This window comes from Trachurus japonicus, chromosome 4 (genome assembly GCF_045865225.1).
Source record: "Trachurus japonicus isolate A0001 chromosome 4, Traja_1.0".
Lineage (NCBI taxonomy): Eukaryota > Metazoa > Chordata > Actinopteri > Carangiformes > Carangidae > Trachurus > Trachurus japonicus.
The window spans coordinates 34,555,575-34,567,720 of record NC_140910.1 but is presented as its reverse complement, the minus strand read 5'-3'; the positions used below and the strand labels follow the sequence as shown (position 1 = coordinate 34,567,720).

At 44.1% G+C, this 12,146-nt stretch overlaps 2 protein-coding genes across 2 annotated transcripts in view; both read left to right on the top strand.

The window, feature by feature from the left end:
• LOC146989323 (NACHT domain- and WD repeat-containing protein 1-like) overlaps window positions 1-4,475 on the top strand; it is a 251,819-nt gene extending 247,344 nt beyond the window's left edge. The window contains exons 2-4 of the mRNA XM_085773192.1: window positions 890-975; window positions 1,527-1,643; window positions 4,071-4,475. Of these exons, the coding sequence (XP_085629318.1) occupies window positions 890-975; window positions 1,527-1,643; window positions 4,071-4,475 (608 nt within the window). The remainder of the gene's footprint in view (window positions 1-889; window positions 976-1,526; window positions 1,644-4,070) is intronic.
• A 776-nt stretch (window positions 4,476-5,251) lies between these two features.
• Window positions 5,252-12,146, top strand: part of LOC146989322 (NACHT domain- and WD repeat-containing protein 1-like) — a 42,419-nt gene continuing 35,524 nt past the window's right edge. The window contains exons 1-2 of the mRNA XM_085775253.1: window positions 5,252-5,559; window positions 7,197-7,561. Coding sequence (XP_085631379.1) covers window positions 5,325-5,559; window positions 7,197-7,561 — 600 coding nt within the window. The 5' untranslated portion in view covers window positions 5,252-5,324. The remainder of the gene's footprint in view (window positions 5,560-7,196; window positions 7,562-12,146) is intronic.

Here is a 12,146-nt window from a genome sequence, read left to right as displayed (position 1 = left end):
CATCTACAGTGTCTTTGATTATTGTATTTTAATAAGAAGTAATCGATCTGAGCTCTTCATGAGGTGATGGGAGGTATTTATATAGATGTACTTTACTAACAAGTGTCAGCAATATGAATTAATTATGAATCACAAGGGAATTGAACCATTAGTACATGTCTAAATCATTGTATGTGCAGAATAAGTGTTCATTTTATAGTTCTTTATAGTTCTAAATAACTCACTTTGTCATTGATAGAATACTTAATAACTGTATAAATGCTGAAAGTACAAAAATACAATCATTAAAAACAATATAGAAAAGGAGATTAATCTTGAGTTAAACACTTTCTAACTGCGTTTATAAAATACGGACAAATTAGTTTCATTGTAGGAAGAATGCGTTCACTGCAAAAATTCAAAATCTTACCAAGAATATTGGTCTTACTTCTAGTCAAAATGTCATTTCTAGTCAAAATAAATCTAATTATACATAAAATAAGACTTTTAGACACTTTTTAATTTTTTCAAGCTAATTTTCCACTTGAAATAAGTAGAAAAATCTGATAGTGGAGCAAGTTTTTCTTTCTTATTACAAGCACAAAAAAAAACTTGCTTTCACTGGCAGATTTTTCTACTTATTTCAAGTGAAAATATGCTTGAAACAAGTGAAAATGATCTAAAAACAAGTTGAGTTTTAGGCGATGAGTCTTATTTTAAGTGGAAAGAGATTAGTTTTGACTAGAAATGAGACATTTTGACAAGAAATAAGACAAATATTCTTGGAAAGATTGTGAGTTTTTGCAGTGTTATAAAAGATGAATTAACAAAATCTTCACAGCGTGTTTCTTTATATAAATCCTCGTTAAAGACATTAACTTTTTTTATATTTTCTCTGTTGTGTGGTCAGATATGAGCAGTGAGAGGAAAGCTCTGCTGGAGAAGGCTTACCCAGAAGTCCTGTGTTTCTGTCGCAGTCTGGGGCTGGTGTTCGAGGTCGGCTCCACGTTTCCACCCATACACTAACTTTCATCTTTTACATTGTGTGTGTGTGTGTGTGTGTGTGTGTGTGTGTGTGTGTGTGTTCAGTCATTATTTGCTCACTGATCCGTGATCGTTCACTGCAAAAAATCAAATATCTTACCAAGAATATTTGTCTTATTTTTAGTCAAAATGTCATTTCTAGTCAAAACAAATCTAATTATACCTAAAATAAGACTCATCACATTAAAAAGCAGCTTGTTTTTAGACACTTTTTACTTCTTTCAAGCAGATTTTCACTTAAAATAATCTGATAGTGGAGCAAGTTTTTCTTCCTTATTACAAGCACAAAAAATGTCCTTTCACTGGCAGATTTTTCTACTTATTTCAAGTGAAAATTAGTTTGAAACAAGTGAAAATGATCTAAAAACAAGTAACGTTTTAGGTGATGAGTCTCATTTTAAGGGGAAAGAGTTTAGTTTTGACCAGAAATGAGACATTTTGACAAGAAATAAGACAGATATTCTTGGAAAGATGTTGAGTTTTTGCAGCGTTTCCCTCCTCAGGTGGTGGATCTGCGTTGGGGGATTAGAAACGTCCCGTCTGGAGACCACGAGTCCTGCGAGGTCTTCCTGCAGGAGATCGAGGCCTGTAAGAGGATCTCAGCCGGACCAGCTTTCGTCGTGAGTCTCTCATCCGTCAAATATCAGACTTTATAGTTAAAGGTACATTGTGTAGGAATTACTCCCATGATTGATTGATTGATTGAAAACTTTATTGAACAGCATTAGACAAGACAAGTGTTCAAAAGGATTAAAAACACAATAAAGCCCAAAGGATTGTTTCCATTATGGTCCTATTTGATGGTAGACGGTAGCTACACATGGATTTAAAACAAGGAAGACAAACACACAACACATGGACTAACAACATGGGAGAGAGACACTAAGGCACATAGACGACAACACTGAAGAGAAAGAACAAGATGAAATAGATAAAACAAGAGATTAGGCCCCAAACAGAAACAACAAAACATAAAACAGACACACAAACAAACAATACAATAATCTAGTGCTTCACTGCTCTTTTGATTTAATTTATCGGTTGGCTAACCATTTTTTTTATTGAGGACTTAAAAAGTTTTAAGGTTTAAAGGAAGGACATTCCACCAGACAGCTGCTGAGTAAAGAAAAGAAAACGTTCCCATACAGAGCCTGTAGTCAGTGGAGCGCCCCCTGGTGGAGTAATTGTGTGTGTCACTGACTTTGGAGAAGTAGTTTACTAAATACTTTGGTGCCAGGTTATTTTTTATTTTATAAACTAAACACAGCTTGAGTTGAGAAACTCTCTCCTCCACTCTGAGCCACCTGAGGCTGGAGAAGTGGTCAGGATGGAGGTGTGTTCTGGGATGAAGTTTATGTAGCTACTACTCTAATCAGTTTGTTTTGACATGTCTGTAGCTTTACTGTGAGGCCTTTAGAGGTGCCAGTGTACCAAGATGTACAGGCGTAGTCAAAGTGGCATTGTACAAGGGCATCAGCTAAGGTTTTTAAGGTGTTGCTATCCAATAGGCTAGAAATTCTTGCCAGGAACTTAGTCCTTTGGCTCACCTTTGCAATTCCTCCCATCTAGCGTTGTGGTTGTATATCACAAGCAACTCAGTCGTATTTTTCATGCTGCATTCACGTGAAATTGGGCAGACGGCAGACGGACGACAGCCGCTGCACGTAACGGCATAAACAAGCCTCTATGTAAACAAGTGGTCCGTCAGCAGGAGGCAAAACAATACACGTGGCAACATGTTGTCATGGCGATGTGGTATTGTTTTACCGGCTTTCTCTGGACTTCTGTGACTAAAATGACATCTGGTTTGTTAGCGACGGATATCTGATTGTTTTCTGAGTGTTTGTTGTGGTTGAAAGAATTGCCCCCATGGGTTAGCGTTGTGGCTATCCCTAGCGCCAGGTAGCCATGGTAACTCCGGTTTGCCTGCATCAATTTTAGTCGCGTTTTTTGCTCCAACCAACACTGGGTGACCATCAGGACAACGATTTAGGGGTAAATGACCGGAATTCTCCTTTAACTGCTGTTGTGACAGAAACACAGGAAACACAGGACTGAGTCTGCAGCCTCCACGCTGACTGGGCTTCATTTAGTTTCACGACTCAAAGTCCATCTGAATCTTTAACTCATCAAATCTCTAAATCCAGCTCCAGCTGTTTTCTTTTTTTCTTAGGTTTTGAGCCCATTTTACACTTTTATTACACACAAAGGGCCGGATCTACTAAGATCCCAGGTAGCGGGCACTAAATCGCGTGCTAGTGGCGTTTTTTGCTCCAACCAACACTGGGTGACCATCAGGACGATTTAGGGGTCAAAAATGACCGGAACTCTCCTTTAAAGGGATAGTAGCATTTTTTAAAAGTGGGGTTGTATGATCTCCAAATAGCCCCTAAGTACTTTAATTGCAGTAGAAGACTCTCTGCACTCCTCCCGTTAGCAACGCCAGCCCATAATAGCCCTGCCCAGAGATTTACAACATACAGTGTTGTGAACAGACACAAAGAAACGGCCTATTTTCACGGCCTAAAAGAGGTTTTACCTGAAAAATAATACACAGTTCCATTGTTCACTATAATATAATTTTTTGCAGGAAAAACACATTTTATTTGGACCTAACCAACTCACGTATCCCTCCGCCCAGGGTTAGCGCCCGCCGATCAGCAGTTGGTTCGGTCCAAATAAAAACTGTGTTTTTCCTGCACTTTGAAGGGCTGGAAAAAATTATATTATAGCGAACAATGGAACTGTGTATTATTTTTCAGGTAAAACCTCTTTTAGGCCGTGAAAATAGGCCGTTTCTTTGGGTCTGTTCACAACACTGTATGTTGTAAATCTCTGGGCAGGGCTATTATGGGCTGGCGTTGCTAACGGGAGGAGTGCAGAGAGTCTTCTACTGCAATTAAAGTACTTAGGGGCTATTTGTAGATCATACAACCCCACTTTAAAAAAATGCTACTATTTACAACCCCTTTAAAGTGGTAGCATGTGAAAAGATTTTAATCCGTGATCTGTTTCTCTTCTCCTCGGTGTCTCTCTCGGCTGCCAAGGCTCTGCTGGGGAACCGGTACGGCCACCGCGCTCTTCCTCGCCTCGTCCCGGAGAAACAGTTCGAGCTTCTTCTGTCCAAACTCTCCAACAACAACAACCCCGAAGGCGTCGAACAGCTGAGCCAGTGGTTCCTAAGAGACGACAACGCGGTCCCGCCCGCCTACGTCCTGCAGCCAATCGCGGCTCGCCTCCCCCACTACGGCGACCTTCGACCCGAGAGCGGGCCGCGGCGAGATAACGACGTCTTGTCCTGGCGTTTCACAGAGACTCAACTGTCGAAGCTCCTACGGACGGCCGCCGCCGAGGCCGAGGCCGCCGGCGACATCACGGCCGATCAGAAACAAGACTTCTACACATCAGGTCAGAGTCGTTCTCTCAGTTCTCTCGTTCTCTCGTTCCTCTGAGCGTTCGTGACATGTGAGTATCAAGCAGCCTCTGTATTTTTACCTCTAAAACAACTCTGTGTGGTAACGTTGTGTTATTATCTCATAGCGTGGTGAATGTGCAGGTGACAACTTGTCCACCAGAGCGTTGTGGAGTTGTTGGATTGTGTATTTGATGAGGGAAACCAAGAAATCCCATAATTACACTGCAAAAACTCAAAATCTTTCTCTTATTTTTTGTCAAAATGTCTCAATTTTAGTCAAAACTAATCTCTTTCCACTTAAAATAAGACTCATCACCTAAAAATGAACTTGTTTTTAGACAGTTTTCACTTGTTTCAAACTAATTTTCACTTGAAATAAGTAGAAAAATCTGCCAGTGAAAGCAAGTTTTTTTTGTGCTTGTAATAAGAAAGAAAAACTTGCTCCACTGTCAGATTCTTCTACTTATTTCAAGTGAAAATTTGTTTGAAACAAGTGAAAATGATCTAAAAACAAGTTGAGTTTTAGGTGATGAGTCTTATTTTAAGTGGAAAGAGATTAGTTTTGACTAAAATTGAGACATTTTGACAAGAAATAAGACAAATATTCTTGGAAAGATGTTGAGTTTTTGCAGTGTGGGCGATTACAGTAATAACTGGTCCTATATTAACAGATGCTTAAAATATTTTGTTTTGTCCATAATTAATAATGTAATTTATATTTTGACTATATTTGATTTCCACAGTCACGGAGCGGGAGCTACGACTCGGCCTCGGCGGCGAGCAGTCGTCGTCGTCGTCGTCGTCGTCGTCGTCGTCGTCTCTCCTCTTTGTCAGAGAGATTCCCCGGCAGCGGGTGCGGGACGGCCCCAAGCGTCTCGCCAAGTTGATGGACCTGACGGCCGACGGGCTGCTGGACGCCGAGGCTCAGCGGCTCCTCGCCGACCTCAAGGCTCGGCTCTACGCGTCCTCGCAGAAGATCCTCAACCCGCACTGCGTGGAGCTCAACAAGGGCGCCGTCGACCCCAAACGCAAAGAGCACGCGCAGTACCTCGACGCCGTCTGCGAGCAGTTCGTGTCGCAGATGAAGGCGCGGATCACGGCCGCGGTGGTGGACGGTAAGGGTGTAGGGCTGGGGCGATACGCTTTTCCCCCGATTCGATTCTGCTACGACTTTTTTTGGATGCAGATTCGATTTAAATTGCGATTCTATGATATTGCAGATTTTCTCGATTTTTTGTCTGCAAAAAACCCAATTTTATTTTATTTTTTTTAGATTTTTTTGTAATTATTATTATTTTTATTAAAGCAGAAGTAAGCGGAATGTTTGTGTTAATCTAAGTCTTAAATAGTTGTATCTTCCGACAGCAATCACTTCTATAGAGTGTTTGGTCTGAAACACGGGTCTGTCAGTCCCTCTGCTCTGCTCTGAGCCCAGGAGAAAACTTTCCTTGTATCCTACAACCTTTATCCAATGAGGAGAGAGAACGGCATAAAGGGGCAGTCCTCTCTGTGTGTGCAGCCAAGGGATGCGCCTGAATGTGGTGACGTAGGGACGAGGGCGGGGACTGCTAACTCCATCAGCTGACAGGAAGTTAGCCAAAACCACCGGAACGCTTACTTCTGCTTTAAATATTGTTAAAAATCGTCAAAAAAATATCGCAATACTTATGTGAATCGATTTTTTCTCCCACCCCTAATTTTTTGAATGTCGATTCGATTTAAATTGCGATTCTACGATATTGCAGATTTTCTCGATTTTTAGTCTGCAAAAAAAAAATCTAAAATTTTTTTTTAAAAATATCGACTTTTCTTTTTAAAAATCGATTAAAAAATGTTTTTGATTTTTTTTATTAGAATTTTTTAAATTTATTTATCTTTTATTAATTATTGTTTAAAATCATAAAAAAAAGAATATTGCGATACTTATGTGAATCGATTTTTTTTCCCACCCCAAATTTTTTGAATGCCGATTCAATTTAAACTGTGATTCTACGATATTGCAGATTTTCTGGATTTTTAGTTTTAGCATTTTTAACACCAGTGAAACAGTTGAATGATTATGATTGTCTACAGACTATTCCAGGAACCATATTTCCCCAAAAAATACACATCACATGTAAGTCAGTTTTTGAGATTTATTCAGCAGCAACATATGTGTTTACTCTCTTTTCAAAAGCCTGGACTGCAAGAGGCAAAAATAAAAGAGTATAGAAAAAACAGGCTTCTGAAACCGTTCTGACAGAATGAGATCTAGACGGAGGTAAACTGCTACATATTAACATTTATCTGCACACAAATACTGTAGGAGCCTATAAATTAACATACTCCATTATAAAGTGAACTTAAAAACCTTTTCAAAACCTGGACTCTCTGTATGTGAAAAAAGGCAAACAAATGCACATTGCACAATATTAAAAAAAAAAAAAAAAAAAAAAAAAAAAAAAAAATATATATATATATATATCCAAAAAAAAATCTATTTTTGAAAAACAAAATCGATTTAAAAATCGTCAAAAAAAGATATCGCGATATTTATGTGAATAGATTTTTTCTCCCACCCCTAGTAACAAACCTACTGCTATGACTATAGGGATTATGGCAATGGGCCAATTTGACAAAATGTTGAACTATCCCTTAAATTTTGGCGTTTAAAACTGCAACTGATTGTGCAAAAAAAAAAATCTTTTTTTTTTGTTAAAAATCGTCTAAAAAAACAATCGTGATACTTATGTGAATCTATTTTTTCTCCCACCCCTAGTGGACGGCGGGCGGAGGAAGATCTGGGGAAACACCGAGGACGAGGGCGAGGAGCTGGCGGACCGGCTGGCGGCCGAGGCCGGACGGCACGGCGCCGTGAGCGCGGAGCTCAGCCGCGGTCTCCACGGGCGCGAAGGCCTTCTGGGGAAGCTGTGCCTCGCCATGTGGGAGTCGACCAACGCGCCTCACGGGCCGCTGGTCGTCCACGGCGGCGCCGGGATGGGGAAGACGGCGCTGCTGTGCCGGCTGGCCCAGGAGATGCGCAGCGTCTTGGAGGAGCGGTCGGTGGTGGCGGTCCGGCTGCTGGCGGCGAGGCATCCGCACAGACCGGACATCGACCACGTGCTCCGGAGCGTCTGCTGCCAGGTAGGAGGCCATGAGTATTTTCTTTGTGCGATTATTGTCAGAGAAATAATCATGGTGTTACGATTATCACGATCAGGGTCGCAAAATTCCGGGAATTTTGAAAGTTGGAAACTTTCCATCATGGGAATTAAGGGGAACAAATGGGAATAAATCCAAAATTTACAAAATTGAAGGTTGGCCATTAAAGGGACAACGAGGAGTTTTGGAAAAGTGAAGTGTTTTCTCACTACATTTATGAGCCTCCGCGCACCGTGAAATTCTTTGACCGGCGCAAGACAGACTCATGTTTTCATTCATCAAGAATTAAAGGGACAACGAGGAGTTTCTATTTGGTTATAAAAAAGTCTCATATTAATGTGGATGAATCTACGCTACCACTTGTTAATGGCTCCATTTTAGATAAATATATGGTTTTGTCTCTATGGTTATTTTGTTATTATTAGTGGTGGTGGAAATGCTGGGCGAGCCGACCAGCCAGGGTTCAAACTTAACTTTTTTGCTCACTGGCCAACTGGCTTGTGAGCTTTAAAAATCTACTGGCCAGAAAGATTTTTTACTGGCCAAAAATTATGTATAGCTGTTATGTATATTTGTCATTGTGTTGAACTGTTATAATACACTCATAAGCATTTTTAACACCTATTAGCATATTTTTGTGTGGAATAAAGGAGTCAAAGTTTGCCTTTTTTCTCTAAAAGGTTTATTTTAGGGATGCACATGGTTAACCCTTTAACCATTAACCTATAACAAGAACTTGACCGAATAATACTATCAGTTATTTATATGTATTTATTTATTAGCTCCTTATGTCGTCAACTCATGGGGGCGTGTCGACATGTGCAGACTTCCACTGCCTTCAGTCATATTATTTAGTAGCTAAAAGTTTCACAGGAGGACTGACACTGTGCACCATGAAGGAAGATGAGACAATAAATAGCCTACACGGACATAGATGTGCATCACCTGTAATAACGGCGCTGCAATAAAAAAAAAAAAAAAAAAAGAGGTGGCAGCTCTCCTGCAGCTCCACAGAGGAGCTGTCAGAGGAGCTCTGCTGTTCCTCTTTCTTCAGTCTGGTGTTTGGCTGCACTTTCAATAAGAAAAGTTCCATATGAGCGCGATCAGCTGAGACAGAGCACAATGGATGTGGCATTGATCAGATATCGCAGCGCACATGTTTATTTAACGGCAAAAAAAAAAATGGAGCAATGTTTTTTTTTTTTTGCCGTTAAATAAACATGTGCGCTGCGATATCTGATCAATGCCACATCCATTGTGCTCTGTCTGCGAGCGTTGTAATCGGTCACAAATCATTGCTATACGGCATGTTGCAGCATGTTGTGAGCTTTAAGATCTGCACGACACCGGCTCACAACCCAAGCGTCACAGCCGGGTCGGGAGGAACAGTAACAACAACCAAGTAGTTTTTTTTTTTCACTCGCCAGAGTGGCCAGTCAGCCGGCTGTTAGTCGCCACTGGCAACTGGTGACCGCTAATTTTGAACCCTGCGACCAGCGTTTCTTTACTTTCGGTTTCGTGGCGAGTCATGAGAATAACGCCGCCGAATCTCCGTTTATAGTGGGAACTACGACGGTATGTGATCGTCTTCCAACCTCTGACTTTAATTCTTGATGAATGAAAACATGAGTCTGTCTTGCGCCGGTCAAAGAATTTCACGGTGCGGAGGCTCATAAATCAGGGTATCCGTGGGGTCTTGAAAAGTATTAAAAGGTGATAAATCAATTTTGGGAAAATTAAGACCCTTAAAAAGTATTAAAAAGTCTTTTCACGACTTTATAAAGTCTTAAAAACAAAATCAAATGAGCTGAGGCACATGTCATGACTGTCTGTACAGACTGTAGTTTTTGTTTTTGGAGAGTTGAGCAATATTTCTTTTTTGATAAACTTTTCCTTTGATTTATTATCCCAGCCTATTTTGAATTCTGTTGTAAGTGGTCTACAGTCTTAGGGGCCGTGTCCACCAGGCGCGCTTTCAGCGCTCTGGGCGTCTACTTTCCATTCAAACCCTATTGAGTTGGGTGCTCACAGCCACGAGCCCGGAAACTGCTTTTCCACTAGCCCTAGTACCTGGTACCAGGTACTGAAATAGTACCAGGTACCATTTTTAGTACTGAGCCGCGCCGCGCCATGCAGAGCCTCGAAGTGCCGGGCCGTGCCACGCCATGCGGAGCCTCGAAGTGCCGGGCCGTGCCACGCCATGCGGAGCCTAGCAGTGCCGCGCCATGCGGAGCAGTGACGAGCCGTGCCGCGCCATCTAGTGCCGCGCAGTGCCGAGCAGTGCCGAGCCGCGCCGCACCATGCAGAGCCGAGCTGTGCCGAGCCGTGCCGCGTCATGCAGAGCCGAGCTGTGCCGAGCCGTACCGCGCCATGCAGAGCCGAGCTGTGCCGAGCCGCGCCGCGCCATGTGGAGCCGTGCCGCGCCATGCAGAGCCGAGCAGTGCCGAGCCACGCCATACAGTGCCGAGCAGTGCCGAGCCACGCCGCGCCATGCAGAGCCTTTGTGCCATGTAGTGCCGAGCAGTGCCATGCAGAGCCTTTGTGCCATGTAGTGCCGAGCAGTGCCGCGCCATGCCGAGCCGCGCTATACAGTGCCGAGCCGCGCCATGTAGTGCCATGTAGTGCCAAGCTGTGCCGCACCATGCAGTGCCGAGCAGTGCCGAGCCACGCCGCGCCATCTAGTCCCGAGCAGTGCCGAGCCATGCCGCGCCATGCAGTGCCGCGCCGCGCCATGTAGAGAGCTGAGCAGTGCCGTTAAAGTGTAGTGGAAAAGCGCCACTAGTGTCGTCACTCTGAGAGTTTCTCCTCAGAGTGACGACACTAGTGGCGCTGTGAAGATAAAAGTTAGTGACAGACGATCTGAGACAGACTGCCCAGCTGGTCAGAGTTCCAGAGGAGGAAACCACAGACAGACAGCCCCTCATCAGACTCCACCTCCCTCACACAGACTCAGAACGAGGACACACTGCCTTCTCCTTCTACGCCCCACACCGATGGAATAAATTACAAAACTCACTGAAAATCGATAGACTTATCTCACTTGAGGCTTTCAAAAACCTACTTCTCACCACAGCATTGGGGGCTCAGACTCAGACGTGCACTCGCTTCAGTTAGTGATTTTACTACTCTTGTTTTCAGAACTGTATTTGATTGTGCTGTTTTGATGTTTGATCTTCTGTGATCTCTGTGTGCTACAGGGCATCCTTGAAAAAGAGAGCTCGCTCTCAATGGATCTACCCTGTTAAAATAAAGGTTAAATAAGAGAAACATCCTCCAGACTCTGGATGACAGAGGTTTAACTAGACTGTAGGGCTGAACCCCCAAAAATCGAAGCTTTGTTCGTTGCCATGGTAATCGATCATGAAGTCCGTGATCGATTGTTTTTGTTGACACCGGTTCTCATCGGCAACTGTTACATTAAATTGAGTCGGCTACTTGGCATCCTGGAAACCTGCCTGACTTTGGAGACATGTGTTTGTTTGCCATAATTCATTATTTACGCTATGATTATCAAAATATGGTAATCGGGTCAGCCCTACTAGACTCTGGAGGAGGATGTTCATGGTCGACCTCCACCTGTTAAAGCTGTACAGAAAAGAAAATTGAATTTGAGCCCACTCTGGGTCTGGCTCTGTGCAAAATTCTATTTTTGAGTAAATCCGGGATGAAAGGAGCGACGTGGGCCCGCCTTCCAGTAGGCCCACCACCCGCAGGAAGGACCATGAGGGGTCGGTGCCGTGTGTTTTGGGTGGCAGCCGTGGGCGGGGGCCCCGGCGACCCAATCCCCGGACAACGACTCTGGCTTTAGGGACATGGAATGTCACCTCGCTGGGGGGGAAAGAGCCTGAGCTCGTGCGGGAGGTTGAGAGGTACCGGCTAGAGATAGTCGGGCTCACCTCCACGCACAGCCTGGGCTCTGGAACCAACTCCTTGAGAGAGGTTGGACTCTCTTCCACTCTGGAGTTGCTCACGGTGAGAGGCGGCGAGCTGGTGTGGGCTTGCTCATAGCCCCCCAGCTCAGCCGTCATGTGTTGGAGTTCTCCCCACTGAACGAGAGGGTCGTTTCCCTGCGCTTTTGGGTCGGGGACAGGTCTCTCACTGTTGTCTCGGCCTACGGGCCGAACGGCAGTGCAGAGTACCCGGCCTTCCTGGAGGCCCTGGGAGGGGTGCTGGAAAGTGCTCCAACCGGGGACTCCATCGTTCTGCTGGGGGACTTCAATGCCCACGTGGGCAGCGACAGTGTTACCTGGAGAGGTGTGATTGGGAGGAACGGCCTCCCCGATCTGAACCCGAGTGGTGTTTTGTTATTGGACTTCTGTGCTAGCCACAGTTTGTCCATAACGAACACCATGTTCAGGCATAAGGGTGTCCATCAGTGCACGTGGCACCACGACACCCTAGGCCGGAGGTCAATGATCGACTTTGTAGTCGTGTCATCTGATCTCCGGCCGTATGTCTTGGACACTCGGGTGAAGAGAGGGGCTGAGCTGTCAACTGATCACCACCTGGTGGTGAGTTGGATCCGCTGGCAGGGGAAGAAGCTGGTCAGACGTGGCAGACCCAAGCA